At 40.5% G+C, this 16,173-nt stretch overlaps 1 protein-coding gene across 1 annotated transcript in view; it reads left to right on the top strand.

Annotated features, from left to right (window-relative positions):
- The window catches only part of PAWR (pro-apoptotic WT1 regulator), an 85,390-nt gene that overhangs the window by 55,865 nt on the left and 13,352 nt on the right, over positions 1 to 16,173 (top strand). The window contains exons 4-5 of the mRNA XM_080605008.1: positions 6,823 to 6,857; positions 15,788 to 15,935. Of these exons, the coding sequence (XP_080461134.1) occupies positions 6,823 to 6,857; positions 15,788 to 15,935 (183 nt within the window). The remainder of the gene's footprint in view (positions 1 to 6,822; positions 6,858 to 15,787; positions 15,936 to 16,173) is intronic.

Here is a 16,173-nt window from a genome sequence, read left to right as displayed (position 1 = left end):
ATTTAGAAATTGCACAGCTACAGGGGGTGCAAGTAGTTCAGTAATATAACTTGAGGCTCTAAAAAGTACCTTGGAGTGCTTCTAAAAGGAGTGGTTTCAATGGAAATAACCTTTATCATTTGGGGTGAAACTGGTGTTAAATTCCATGGAAAACTTCTCTAGAAATTTTCAAATGGTTTAGAATCAGGAATGGAAAGTAAGTGGTACCCTCATGGCTCTGTTACTCCTGCGAGATGCTTTTTCATGGGAGTTTGGATGGGAGGGAAAAGTGGCATACTTCATTTTCCTTCCTCCTGCTATTCGCAGCGGTAGTTATTTCTGGCTTGTATTAGCATCGGGTTGCCTTTCAGTTAGCCAGCATTCAGAAGTAATCGTACTTCTAATAGCTGAATTAGACGTAGGCTGCACTGCAGAACGTCTGTAGCTGCTGTTTCCAAGGAAATGGCAATAAAAAATTGTACTGAACCTGAGAAGAAAGCAGTTAGAGTTGATCAGGATGTGATTCATGTTGGAGATTTGAGTTAACTTGATTGCCTGGGTGGAAGTAGAATCCACCTGTTCCTTGGTATAAAAAAAAAACAAAACAAAACAAAAAAAACAAAACAAACAAAAAAAAAAAAACAAAAAAAAACAAAACCCCTTCCTCTGGGCAGTGAAGTTGTATCTGCTCCCATCTTGAGGAATATTTAGGAAACTTCATAAGGAAACCTGTATTAGGATTGCACTTGAAAACTAAAATTGTTTTGATGGCCCGTTTTCAATCAAAATTTTACCTTGCATGTTGCAGCAATATTGTCATGTAGTCAAAATGTGAGTTTACACCAGTATTGTCAAATTCGAAGACACTGCCTGTATTATACATACCAGCATTTACACCAGCGTGCCCCAGCAGCCTGTTTTGATACAGACAATTAGCTTTAATTGTTTGTGAAACTTTTAAGTAGTCTTCAGGGTATCCCAGTGAAATATTTTCATAGTTTGGCTGACTTCTAGGGTTTGTACATGTTTTAAAACAATGTTTGTTAATACATTTTAACTAACAGATTTGTAATGGTAGCGTTGGCTTAACATCTGGAAATCTTTGTCAGACACTTGTAAACACGGACAACTCTATTTATTTAAAGCCTGATGACCAGCCTGTTCATCTAATCTGTGCATCAGCAGGATGAAATACCAAGATGAGCCAGGAGGAGAGAAGGGAATTAGCAAAGTTGCTTACCTCCTAGTTCGACACAAGTTAAATTGGCAGTAAGTGGTTTCGTTAAAGGAGTGGTCCCAGCTGCCATTTGTGCCCTCGTGCTCTTGCGTAGGTGTGTGTTAGGCTGCGTGGTGAACCAGATGGAGCTCATCTGCAGTGAGACAAATCTGTGCTTTTTCCCTGGTGATTTCACACCCCTGGTGCATTAACTTGTGGCTGTGCAGACTTGACTGTAGGCACGAGGAGCAGGATCGGGGGCTTTGTAGGCATGGGGAAAAGGGAGCGTGGCTGGTTTCTGGAGCAGTGCTGACTTCTGTCTGTCCGCAGTGACCTTGCACTCCCACTTGAGATGGAGTGAGAGCAAGGCTACTTGATTATAGAAATTATTAGTGGTAGTATGATGTTAAAAGATAATATAAGATGCCAGATATGTGCAAGAAAAGTAATTATTTTTTTAAAAAGAGACTTCCAAATAAACTGATCTCTTTTTGCTCATAAAGAATTATTTTGACAAATCATTCATTTCTGTAGTAATTATTGTAGATTTTAAACGTTGGCGAAAACTCAATTTAAAACAAAATAACATAAGATTTGCAAATTACTATATTTATGCATGCCTAATGGTCTGCTTTTATGTTATTTTTTTGTAGAACAGAAATATTCTTCCTTTCCCATCTCTATTTCCTGCCAGCCTCTTCTTGCTCCTTGCACCATTTTCGGAGAAAGTCACAAGTTGTAACACGTATTTGCGTCATTTTAAGAGTTTTTAAATTGTTTGAAAGCTTAAAGTAATTTTTGTTTAACAGACACATAATGTTGATTTTAGTGTAGCTACATATATACTTGTTTTTGTAGCAACCTTTGGACAAATAAGACACAAAAATAAATTTCATAATGTGAGAACAGAGACCAAAAATGGATTTCCCTGGTGCTTGCATCACTGCCTTAAAGAATGAGTAGTTTGTATTTACACGGGAGAATGCAAAATAACAAGTCACAATTTACAAGGTCTGCAATGTTAGTTTGGTTATCAAAGTATTGATGATAGGAAATTGTTTTTACGCATCATTTGCTGTATATTTTTAACTTTCTGTTCATAGTTATTTCTAAAAACAACCCCCCAAAAAAACTACCATAGAAACATCTGCTACAAAGGACTAGTTAGTATTCTGCTGTGTTTTTTTTTTTTTTTTTTTTAAGTTTTAACAGCTGTCATTTGTAGCAAATGAGAGTATTTGCTGTGAACTTTGTTCTTGAGCATTTGTTTGCTTTCCCAGCTTTCTCTTTCTGAATAACTGGCATGTCTGAAGAGTACCGGCAAACTTCTAGAAGCCCTCTGTTGAGGTGCATGCACAAGTCTGTGTGTTTAAATCGCTTACCAGTCTGTATTTGCACTTACTGGATGAAAAAGTCTCATAAATTTGTGGTTATAAGATGTATACATTACATCCTTTTGGTGTCTAGAGTAGGGAACAGGCACCAAGGCTGAGGGATTTCTTTGTACAAGGAAACGTGTGCTTCACTGGACTGCAATGTCACGTGCAAATTCTCCCCTTTTGTCCATTTTTGCTTTTCCTGGCATGTTCATCGGAGAGCACAGCCATACTGTTGAGGCTTTAGCATTTTCCTTAAAAAGAAGCTGTTTAAAAAATGAAAGTTGAGGAAGCTTAAAGCCTGAAGTTCCCATTTGGTCCAAAAGGCTGAGTCACTGCTTTGAGGAAGTATAGCATAATCCGGGGTGAAGATTTTTACCAGCAGTATTAGAGGACTGCTTTAAGCATCTCGAATGAGCAGTGCAGCACATTTTAAATGATTAACAAGAACTTTTCCACAACATAGCAGCAAAAAAGGCAATTTTATGAATATGTTTGTTATCTTTTGACCAGTCAGTTGAGTGACAAGGTTCACTGAGTACAGGGGTAAAAAGATAATCATAGACTTCATCCGCAGTAGGAAGTTAGTGCAGTACTGCAGAAGAAAATCTGCAGTGAAACTTCCAGTGCTGAGGTGTTTAGTCTGCTTGATTTTTTTTTTTTTCCCTCTGACAGTGTTTCTGACCTTGTGGCCTGAACACCTGTGAGCATTTGGAAGACTTTCACAACACATCTCGTGCTTTACTTTCATCCAAAGGGAATCCAGTTTGCACATTCTGAGAAAGCTTCAGGATAAGATCTGGAGCACAGGAATAGGAGGCGGTTGGGAGGCTGGTTTTGAGAGAACACTTGTGATCTGTGCTAAAAGACCAGTAGAGATGTAGCACGGGCTGCAGGAGCACAGAATCACTAAGGCTGGAAGGGATGTCAGGAGGTCTGTAGTCCAGCCCCTGTGCACAAAGCAGGGTCAGCTAGAGAGAACTGCTCGGGACAGTGTCCAGTTGGGTTTTGAATTATCTGCATGGGTAGAAACCGCGTAGCCTGTCTAGGCATCCTGCTCCAGTGCTTGACCTGACAGTAGAAAGAGATTTTTATGTCTGAGTTTCCTGTATTTCAGTTTGTGTTCACTGTGCCATTTTGCTGGGCACAACTGAGTCTGCCTCCATCTTCTCTTTACCCCATCAGCTATTTATATGCATGAACAAGATTCCTCCTGGGCCTCTTCTCCAAGCTAGACATTCCCAGCACTTTCAGCCTCTCCTCATATGTTGGATGCTCCAAACCCTAATCTTCATGGAGCTGGACTCACTCCGGTACGTCTTTGTTGTACTGGGGAGCCCAGAACCAGACCCAGCATTCCCGCTGAGGTCTCTCTAGGGCTGAGCACGGGGGAAGGATCACCTCCCTTGACCTGCTGGCAACACTCGTCCTGGTACAGCCCAGGGTCCTGTTGGACTTCTTTGGGCAGACTGCTGGCTTGTGTGGTACTTGGTGTCCACCAGGACACCTAGGTCTTTTTCTGCAAAGCCCACCAGTCCCACAGCACATACTGATGCTTGGGATTGTTCCTCTCCAAGGTGCAGGACTTTGCATTTCTCTTTTTGAACTTCATGAGGTCTTTGTACATCCATTTCCCTGCCCTGCTAGTGTCCCTCTGCATGGCACCGCAGCTATCTGATGTATTAACCACTCCCTCCAGCTTAGTGCAGTCTGTGAATGTGCTGATGGGGCACTTCGTCCCATCACCCAGGCCATTACCGAAGGTGTTGAATGGCCCTGGTCCCTGCATCAAGCCTGGGGCACGCTGCCCGTGGCTGGTGTCCAGCTGGATGTCACGCTGCTGCTCTTCACAACCCCTTGAGCCCAGTTCAGTCACTTTTCAGTGCACCTCACCGTCTGCTCACCATATTCCATCAGTTTGCCTGTACGTATGTTATGGGGGAAGGTGTTGAAAGCCTTGCTAAAAATCAGGATATACAACATCTGCTTTCCCCTTGTCTGCAGAGCTTTTCCCTTGTCATCTCATCGTAGAAGGTTGTCAGGTCAGTCTGGCTTATTCCCCCTTCGTATATCCATGCTGAGTACTTCAAATCACCTTCTTTCCGTAATAGATGGGTTTGTTCCATCGCCTTCCCAGGGACAGAGGAGAGGCAGCCTGGCCGGTAGTTCCCTGGATTTGCCCTTCTTGAAGATAGAAATACCATTTGCTTTCTTCCAGTCTTCACAAACCTCACCATACTGCCATGTCCTTTAAAGATAATGTACCTTTCCTAAACTATAAAAATAACATGGGTATCGTTTAAAATTATTTCCTTGCCATTTTAGAGGTGGAATGAGGTTGCTGTTTCACAGCTGTAAATTGCTACTTTTCAGATGCTGTTATAGGTAAATTATCTGTGTTAAAACAGCAATTTTGCACTACTCTGTGGGTTTCTTTAAATAATTAATTCTCATGATTTAAACAACTTTGTTCAATATTGTTCTTCTGCTTACAGTAGGAAAAGTGTGGCATATATTGCAGAAATTGAAAATGTTTCATAAATTAACACTTTAAAATCAAGGTTTTTTTTCTGGAATACAAATTATTTACCAGCTTTATTTTCTATCATAAAGTCTTGTTATCCTCATTTTTAGCTAGTTTATTGTTACTTACAGAGACATCAATAAACTGATCATTGAAGGCAGTGTGATGTTTCATAGGATTTTCAGTGGATGGAAACATTTCTTGCATCTTGTTTTAAAAACTCATTTCTTCCTTTCTGTGTAATTAGAATCATAAACAGACAAAATTTGATGCTTTGCCATTATATATTTTTTTACCAGTAAGGTAAATTATTAAGGTAAATTACCAGGCAATTATTCAGTTCATTAACTCCTTAAATATTCTTTTCTGACTTTTTACCTAGTACTTGCTGATGCTGGGGGGGGAGGGGAATTTTGTCTATGACTAATAAAATAATTGGTTCACGTTCTTACAACATCCTAAAAAATGTTTGTGGATTTACTGTCTGATCTGAGCCATCTTTTATCCAAGTGAAACATGTCTTAACTTTCCTGTGTGATCAGGCAGTTATTGAAGCTATGAGCATAGCGTTATCAATGCAAATGTATTGTTTCAGGTTTTTTTTCTTAGTTGTCATAATGCATCAGTGGGTTTTTTTTAGGCATTGTGTAAAAGAATAAATGAGCACTTTTTCCCACTGCATTTTTATTTCCATTTCCGTCTTTACAGAGCAAGAATAAAAGCGTAATGGGTTATGTTATTATTCTTACTGCACTTGTGGGAATCTGAGAAGTAATGGAAGTCTTCACACTAGAAAAATAATGAAAATACTTAAAATTCGCAAATAATCCATGTATATATCTTTGAAGGGCCAGATGCAGAGTTCTTGCACTGTTGAACTCTTGTTTAAAATGTGTTCTGTTTCTATTTCAGTTAAGATCTTTTCCAAATAGCATTCAAAGGAGAGGCAGAGTATTCGAGTTTGTAGTCAGAATGCCTTAAGCCTCTGCAGGTATTTAGAAAGCAATGATCTAAAAAATTAACTTCTCATAGCTTGACAAGTTACTGCCTGACGTTTGAGTGCACAAAACAGCCACATACAGACTTCCAGCCTGCTTTCTTACCAGCAAATGCCAGGAGAACACCACTTGAGTTAGCCTGACTGGTGGGCCAGGTCGCAATACCTGGGTTAGCGTGGTGAAGGGCATACCCATGGACAGGTACCATGGCCTAGCTGGTATGCATTAACTTGATTTGGGTCTCAACCCTGTACTGCTTGCCAGCTTCCATTTTTGTGCAGTCTGGAAGGACAGCAGTGCTGTCAGGAGATTTGGAGCATTTTTGCTCTTCTGCTCCCCCCCCCAAAATAAACAGCTGATAAACAGCTATCAAAATGCACAGGTATTAGCAGTCATAGTGCAGGTGTATTTGTGATAGATTTGCATACTGTTTTAGTAAACTGCATGTTCTGAACATGCAAGTGCATCACATTTTAAGAATTAATGAGAAATTGTCATTAAGGGTTCTGAGCTTGTGTTCAGAAGCAGTAGCTTGATGGCAATAATCCTGGTATTCTGTCTATTCCTGACAGCCAAAAGGTGCAAAACTGAGTTACTCAGTAGCTGTTTGAGGCATGGACCTCCTGCTCTTAACTGCAGGATTCATTTTTTATGACATAGTAAAATATTATGGAAATACAAATAAAATAAAAATAATAATAATGACGTTTTGCTTTCTGTTTCTTTCAGGACTCCTCCAGGGTGGTTTCAAGCAGATATAAAAGGTATGAAATCTTTGTACTTAAAACATTATTCATGTACATAGTTCTGCCAGATGTACTTTGCACACCAAGTTGAACATGAGCCAGCAGTGTGCCCTTGCCGCGAAGGAGACTCATGGTGGCCTGGGCTGCATTAGGCATAGTATTGCCAGCAGGTCAAGGGAGCTGATCCTTCTTGTCTGTTTGGCACTGGTGAGGCCAGGTCTGGAGCGCTGTGCCGAGTTTCGGGCTCCCCAGTACAAGAGAGACTTGGATGCAATGGGGAGAATCCTACACAGGGCCACCAAGATGATGAAGGGACTGGAGCAGCTCGCTTATGAGGAAAGGCTGAGAGAGCTGGGACTCTTCAGCATGGAAAAGAGAAGGCCTGGAGATGTCTCATCAGTGTCTGTACGCACCCTGAAGGGAGGGTGCAGAGAGGGCACAGCCGGGCACTTCTCAGTGGTGCCCAGTGCCAGGCCAAGAGGCAATGGGCACAAACTGGAACACAGGAGGTTCCCTCTTCCTGAACACCAGGCAGCACGTCTTTTCTGTGCGGGTGACGGAGCAGTGGCACAGGCTGCCCCGAGAGGCTGTGGGGTCTCCTCCTCGGAGACCTTCAAAAGCCTCCTGAACGTGGCCCTGGGTGGCCTGCTCTGGGTGGCCCTGCTTGGGCAGGGCTTGGGCCTGGTGGGCCCCAGAGGGTCCTGCCAGCCTCAGCCCTTCTGTAAAAGCCAATTTAAATGGGGTGAGTGTTTGATGTGTAGGCCGTTATACTACTGCTACAAATATATAGCCTGATTTGGGGATAAGGACCAAAGTGATGCACCAAACTTACCCAAACCCTTCTGTTATGTTACTATTTTAAAATAATCTTAGCTAGTATTCTGCTGGGTCTTACTAGTTGTGAAGCACCAACTTCTTAAGTTTGACTGAGGTAGATAATTTTGTTGCTCTCCACAGTAGTATTGAAAGGAATTTCTATGGATTTATCATACTAATGTCTCAGTTTTAAGGGATGCTGCTCACTTAACATGTCCTGTTTTGTTCGTTATTTGCCTGTCTTTAAGACAAGTATTACTCTTGTCATTTCTCAAGTTCATCAGTCAGAAACATATCTCAGACGCTGCTGATGCACCTGACAAGTACATGAAATTTTTGTCCGTGTGGAACATACTGACTCAGCTATTGCATTTATTAGGAAAATGTAATGTTAACATGAGGTTTAAAGTATGTCAACTGAAGCAAGGCATTTTTGGAAATACATATTTATTTCACACATGAATTTATTCTCTTTTAAATATTTCCTTTATTCAGGTAAAATATATAGATGTTTTATTCACCTGTATTTATATATCATGGCTGCAGCAGTAACTGCAAAGAGCACCTTCAGTTACCTAGTATTCACTGGTGTATTTTCTACACCTCAAACTTGTACACATATTCTTTTAGGCTTTACATTTCTTAGTGTGATGCTTTCTTTTGTATTTAGGTTACTGGGTTCCCATAAACGTGGCCAAGTGATACTTTTTATTGCTGTGGGGTTTTTTGAATCACTTTGTTAAAGCAGAATGGGTGGACTTATTTTCACAGCCTTAATACCTGTGTAATTCCATGATTTCTTTTCTTATTAATCAAGCACAATTTAGTTGAGTCTCCACTTCCTCTTGAGTACCTGTGCGGAATTTTGTTGCTGTTAATGTCTGCCAAATACTTAGTTGTGTGTGTCATAAGTACCTGGTGGGTTTTCCTGAAACTTTATATTTACTCTGTACTCCCTTGCAAAAACTTGGTTGTGTCTGGGGTGGTAATAAATAGAAGTTTGAGTAATCACACACATCTGTAACTTAGTTGAAAATAAACTAATTCTTCTGATAGCATTGCAAAAAATAGGAAACTCCTAAGTTAGGAAATACTAAAATAAGACTTGTTTGTGCAGTCTTCATTCAGTCAGTTTTAGTTATATGAAGGATGTACATTCTTTGTTTATGAACTTTCCCCCTCAGGACTTGCATCACTTTCAGGATGAATCTGACTTGCTGTGAGCTGCAGTTCAATATTTTGTTACGTATGTTGCCATATATCTTACTCATTGCATAGTCCTCAAACCTCATTTTGAGAACAAAGGATTATTTTCCTGTGAGGTCATCACAGTACCCAGTACCCAAATATTAAATGGATTTTATTCTAACAAAACCTCGGTAGGTGTACAAGAGCCAGTACTTTACAGATAGAGACTTAATGCCTACTGTGATTAGAGATAGAAGTATCTACTGATTTTTCTCTATATTAAAAAATTTCTACCCTCCCCCAAAGTGATTTTTCAGTTAAGAGCACTTGAACAAGAGTGGCTGCACTTCCTGGTGTAAATCCTAAAGGAATCAGGACCAGGCTCCTCTTTTCTTCTGACAACATTGGGCTTGTTCTCCTCTTCCCTCATCTGCAATGCAGGAAGGTCCTAGAGAAAACATCCTGTTCTACAGTAAGCATTATTATTAAGGCCCAAATGTGTTCAACATAATGGGCTTTTAACAACTTTGTACGTACTTCCTTAGGTTTTCAGGAGAAGAGAGAAGCAAATTCCAACCTAGGGCCAACCACTTTGAGATCCCATTTGAAGCTGTTACTTGCACTGCTTTAATGACAGGTGGTCAGTACTTGTGGAGTGGGGAAGAGAGAGACTGTTAGTAGACTTTACAGCAAATGACAGCACAAGTGGAAAGAGTTTTTTCCTAAAATCTTTGGCTCTGTTGTAGACCCCCGTGGGAAGAATATATTATTTGTCAGAAAATTTCCAGTCATTTTCCCACATCTTTACTGCTTCTGACTTACTCGTTTGCTTTCTCCCTCTTTCCTAGTTGTTCCTCACCAGAAGTGACATCTCAGCATTTTTCTTCGCTTCCCTGGTTTCCATTTCCTGGCCCAGTCAGGCACCCTTTCCTCTCTCTCCCCCTTTCTCATACATCCTCATATTTAACTACTGAGTTGCTAGTCTTTGGCATTTTTCTGATCTCTTATTTTCTTCTGTTCTGTCTCCATCTTCTGACTTTTAGCCCTCAGTCACAGATACCATTCCAGGCTTCCAGTACCCTTCCTCTCCCTTCCCATGTAGCTGTTTTCATGTCTACACTGAGATACCCATCCTCTTGGACCCAAGAAGACAGGAGATTTATCAACAGCAGAGAAGAAGGGTCTGTGCTGTGTGTTGTGATGGAATTCCTACTCTCGCAATATATTCCAGGGCTCCAGGAATTGCAGATTTTACTACCTACTTAATCAGACATACTGACTACTTTGCCTTGTATGGATGCAGGAATCCATGGTTAAACATTTATATGACATTGCTGAGAAACCCATTTCACTGAGTGCCCTTTGACGGGAAGATGTGTTTACAAATGAAATCTGCTGGCTGCTATGTTGTTCGGCTGACTTGGACAAACTGAGCCTGTCTCCTTATACAATAAAGTAAATAAAAGTTTGGGATGAGGCTCTTATAATTGTACTCTGTCTTCTGATTTTTTTTTTAATTCCACGTTTATATCCTAGAATTTTGTATTGGGGTTCATTTGTAGTTGCATGAGTTAACCACATAAAACATTTTCAAAAGAAAGTGATGGTTTTGTTGTGATCTGGAGTGGCACGGTAGGATGCTTTAAAACCATGACCAGTATCTTCAGGGTCATGCTTACATGAAGGCTGCGGGAAATGCTCATGAGCTTATATGGGAGTTGTGACCAGTCATCTGTGCTGACTGTGAGCTACATAGAATGGCTTGGGTTGGAAGGGACCTTAATCATACAACTCCTGGGATTAGGGGATCTAACTATCCCATCTAACTCATGGGATTAAAACATGTGGGTATCCTTCTGGGGCAATAGCCCATATCTATTTTCTCATATTTAGTTTTTCCCTAAGCTTTTCTAAATATGATGTGCTGCATGTTGGCCGTTCGAACTGCTGTAGCTGGGCCTACCATTTTCTGCACTGCTTTGCGTGTGGTTCTTTTAAATCAAGAGGCACACTGCCATTGGTAAGGGTGGTTTTCTGAGTCAGTTCTGATGCTATCACCAGAGTTGGTGTCATCAGTGATTTCTCAAACAAGTCAGTGACAAAGTGTATTGTTTCTTGAAATACTTGAGTGCAGTCTACATGTAAACATGAATTATGTTTCTCTTGCATTCTGTGAACTAGAAGTTTGCGAGTAACAGCAAAGCGGGATATGCATGTGGGCATAGGAATATTTTGGCTTATTTTAAAAAGCCATTTAGCTTCTTTTTTAGAAATGCCTTAAATTAAAACTAAAACCTTGCAAATTGGGGTTTAAAATAATTCAGAAGATTTTGCATGGTTCATGGATCAGACAGATCAGGCTGGATCAGTTTACAGAAAGAGTCAGATTAAAATCTCTTAATGGTTCAAGGGTGTGTTCCCCGTATAAGTTTGTTTATTAGTGGAAATGAATGCAATATGGTGTGGCTTTATGGCTTCCAGGCAAACGGCAGAGGGATTTTTCCCTCTTTCAGGATAGCAGTGCAGGCTCACACGGAACCCAGCAGGTGGGGACCCTGCCCACTAATTCTGAAAGACCGCGTTGGACTCCGGTTTAACATTCATGCAAGAGTAGAAAAATAAATGAGGTGTAACAGATCACCTGCTCCTAGCAGGAAGTGCTGTGAAGGAGATGTTAAAGCCCAGCTAAAATTCTCTTGTTTGGTGTTTTTTTTTTGTATTTTTTTTTGTTTTTGTTTTTGATTACTGAAAATCTTAAAGTGTAAGGAAAAAGCTTAAAGTCTACCAATTTACATGCCACCTACTAACCTTGGTCTCACTGCCTCAGAAAGGATGCAGCTGCAAAATACCGTTTCGTAACACTGTGCCCGGACTTGCCTACTCGCCCCGGTCTGGGAGTTGTGCAGCGAGGCCCCGACGGCTCAGGTTGCGTGCTGAGCACTGTCTCGTCACGCCTGCCACGGCAGGACCTCAGCTGTGCCAAAATGAGCACTTAAATAGGCAGGGATCACCCAAACGGCTTTTCTTGACTGTCATATCCCCTTCTCCACTAATCGTCGATGTTACAAAGTAGTGGAAAAGCTTTGGGTATTCCTACAGAAGCTTATTATGGCCTAGGTTGGGCCCCCTGCAGTTCCTCACTGTAGGATGTGCCAGAGCGGCTGGGCCTGGTGGTGCCTGAGGGAGCTGCTGTGGCTGGCAGTCAGAGGTGTCCTGCTCAGTCACCTTACGGCCAGAGCCAGGACAAGGGGATGTGAGCTGCAGGGACGACACAGCTGCCTTCCTTAGCTTGGCACCGACAGCCTCTGGCATGGCTTAACCGGTCCGAAGCAACAGAAGTCTGAGGTAGGCTGTTTAGAAACGCTGCCTTCTGCTCGTTCTTCCAAAGAAGCTGCTAGCTGCTGGCTGGATTTCAAGGTGACACAATTAATTACGAGTTTCCAAATCAAGTCTAATTACATGATTCTGGAAATGAACATAAATGCGTTATAATTGAAATCATTGACATTTGCTTTTGACGATAGGTGACTTTAATTGGATGAAATTGTCATTTGGGCAGTGCTTCATGAAAACATTGAAAGAGACATTGAAAGGAGCAAGATTTTTTCCACCCTCCTGTAATACTGCTATTAAAGCTGACCCTTTGCAAATAACAGGTTTTATTTTATTTTAAAGGAATTGACTAGAATGTCATTCTAAACTAAAACTTTTTGTGTAAGAATAGTCAGAAACTGCAATGTGGGTTCATTTCTTTGCTAGTTTGTTACAACAGGCAAAATAATGAACTTTGTTTATGTCACTTTCCTTGTATTATGGACTAATAACTTAACTTTATTATTTTTTTAATCCCTAGAAGTCTTCATGATATGTCCTTTATACTTATGATACTGAAAGGGAGTGTGTTCGGTAGGGCCTTCTCCCCATAAAAATAGGTGAGGAAATTTTTAAGCGTGAGTTTCAGGGAAAATACAGAAAATGTCTTGATTTTCAGTATTAATGAAACTCTTCCTATCTAGTTATTCTTTCTTTTAACTTTCCTTTAGGAACATCTGCCAAGGTCACTCACTGGAGTTGAGATATTCCACTACTGGCAACAGGGATCGTTTCTGAGTGATGAAAAATTCAGTCTTTTTTTGGTGTGGTCTCTCCTTGTGACATTAGCAGCATGAAACAACACATCTTTCAAAAAGCTAAATAATCTAGAATTTATAGAGTTAAGCTAAAATATTTCTCTTATGTTATGTTGCAACATGCGTATCCGGTCCCTAGAAATGTTTTTAAAAAAATCTTCTAGATGGAGAATAAACAGTGCTAAATATGGTAATAACATTAAGCTACAAAATTCCTTACAATTGTGTCAGTGTGCCTTGGAAACTTCACACATACTGGAGCAAAGCAACATTTATATCCATGAAAAGACATTCTTTTGCCAGATATGCCTGCTTTTGATTTGCACCGAATCCATCTAGATTTGCACGTTGTCAGCAGGGGTTTTCTAGAGTTATGAAATGCAAAACTGTTAAATGAAAATGTTAATCATATACTCTCCTGTGTGTTAAAGGAATTGTTGTAGGGATACTCATGATGCTTTTTATTCTTTCCCTGAGTGCTCTCAAAAGCCTTTATATGCATGTTGCAGTGGTGTGGTTTCACAAAATCCCAGAAGGGCTGAGGCTGGCAGGGCCCTCTGGAGCCCATCTGGTCCAACCCCTGCTCACGCAGGGCCACCCAGAGCCACTAGCCCAGGACCATGTCTGGATGGCTTTCAAATATCTCTATCCAAGTTCTGGTTAATGGTGAACAATTATTATTATTTTTTTTTTGGCCATATAGATGTATATTTTCAAAGTTTTGGTAGATCAGAGAGTGCAAAATCTTTTTCCCTCTGCCTGGTCCTAGGGTCTTCTGTTCTGCTGCTCTTAATTATGCCTGTTACAACTGTGGGAAGAACACCATTAAATCTGTGACTTTGAAAATGCTTGACTTCTAATATTTGTATTTCTAATTCAGTACTGGTTTTGTACATAATCACAATGCCGAGACCATAAGCTTTTTATAAACTAGTTCATGCGCATTCGCAGTGATTATCTGTTAAGATTCCATTGCAGTGCTTTTTAAGGTTACGTGATCTAACGCAAAAAAACTTATCACCAGCCTGATGTGATAAATAGGTAACTTTAATATATATATAATATATATATATATATATAAAAATACATATTTAATCAGAGGAGTATCACTGCAAATATTTTGTGCTGATTTTTTCCCATGGTGCTTGTAACCTGTTGTGTTTTGTCTGGCTGGGATGGAGCTGACTTTCTTCATAGCGGCCAGCGTGGTGTTGTGCTTCTTCTTTGAAGCAAGGTTGGGAGAGGTTGGGGTTGTTCAGGAAAGAAGGCTCCAGGGAGACCTTATTACAGCCTTTCAATATATAAAAGGAGCTTATAAGACAGACAGAAGAAGACTTTTTGCCAGGGCCTGTATTGACAGGGTAAGAGACAATCATATTAAAGTGGAAGAGCTTATAAAACTATTATCATATTAAAATGAAAAAAAAAAATTAAAACTGAAAAAATCGTATTAAACTGAAAGAGATTTAGATTGGATATTAGGAAGAAATTCTTCGCTATGAAGGTGGTGAGGCACTGGAACAAGTCGCCCAGGGCTCTGGAACAAGTCACCCAGAGACGCAGTGGATGGCCTGTCCCTGGAAGTGTTAAAAGTCGGGTTAGATGGGGCTTTGGGCAACCTGTTCCAGTGTTGATAACTTACTAGTGGTTTGGCTGTTGCTGAACAGTAATTGCACAATGTCAAAGCCTTTTCTCCTACACCTTCACCTCCCCTGCAGTGAGCAAGATACTGGGAGTGGACACAGCTGGGACAGTTTCCCTGGGCTGACCAAAGGGATGTCCCATACCATATAATGTCCTGCTCAGCAGTAAAACCAGGGTAGCAGAAAAAGAAGTGTGTGGGGGGGTTGTAGACTAGCTTCCAGAGTAGCTATTGCTCAGGGACCAGTCTAAAAGATAAATAAACTGTCTTCATCTCTCCCCATGAGTTTCCTCTATTTTGCTCTTTCCATTCTCTCCCCAGTCCTGCTGTGGGGAAGAGAGGAGGGAGCGAGCAAGCAACTGTGTGAGTGCTTGCTTGGCTGCTGCCCGGGCTCAGCCCACCACACCCAGCTTTGCTCAAGTTCTGTTGGCCAGTTTCGTATTCTTGGTCAATTCCTTGCAATACAGAGATACGGCTGTTTCAAGGTGACCTTCAAGTAGCCTCTTTAAAACTCTCTGAGAAAGCAGGGATCAAGGTTTTATTTTTTCAAAGAGTTAATGAAAATTTCATAATCACCTTTCAAAAAAAGCAGGTTAGTACCTTTTTCTGAAGACTTGAAAACAAAACAAAAAAGCACACAAAAATCAACTATTTGCTGTACTGATGAGAAATTTCCAAACATTTTGCTTTGTGATATCAGACAGGCTATATGTCTCCTGAATTTTTTACTGAATTTAGATAACTTTCAGGCAAACAAAATGGGATACATTTCATAGGGATACAGCAGTAGAGAAGATCAAAAACTTCTCTACAGTGAATTCATATCTGCTGCTTAAATTACCCTGGCCAGAAAAGAAGAGATTCCATAGGGATCAAAACAGGCAGGTTACTATAAAATACTAATCTAGGGAAGTTGTGAATTACAACATTTTATCATAAGGAGATACACTCTAGATTCTTGGTACAGGTTGTATCTTGAGGCAGTATTGTGCATGATTCCTTGAGGCAGTGAATTCAGTGAGTTCTCAGAAACACAAAGCTGTGAAATAGCTGCTCTGCAGTTTATTAGACTGACCTGCTGAGTGCTTTGGAAAGGACTCTATTGTTGCTTCTTCCTTTTCCATTTTGTTAAATCTCTAAATAGGTGTCTGCTTTGTTCTATGCCTTTGTAGCACAGCTAATGCTCCAGAAGACGATGCTCTCAATAGATATTCCCGAACAGAGAGGACAACTTATAGCAGATACAGCAGGGATACAAACTCTTCTGGGAGCTCTGTACCAAGTACTGCTTTGGAAAAGAGGATTGAGGAGCTTGAAAGGGTGAGTACCAACTAACATGTGCATGGTATAAATCTGAAATAAAGTACCTTTGAAACTCCATAGGGAAATTACAAGTAAAAATACATAGAAATGATGCTCAGTGCTTGAAGTGCAGATACTTATGTCTATAAACATGTATGATGAAACAAGCAGACTGAAAGAATGTGAACTTTCTAATCATTATAAATGTTTAGTTTTCATTTGGTGTAGAAGTGCAAAATAATAAGGTAAATATAAT

Source organism: Anser brachyrhynchus (assembly GCF_964034855.1).
Source record: "Anser brachyrhynchus genome assembly, chromosome: 1".
Lineage (NCBI taxonomy): Eukaryota > Metazoa > Chordata > Aves > Anseriformes > Anatidae > Anser > Anser brachyrhynchus.
This window is presented reverse-complemented; position numbering and strand designations above follow the sequence as displayed.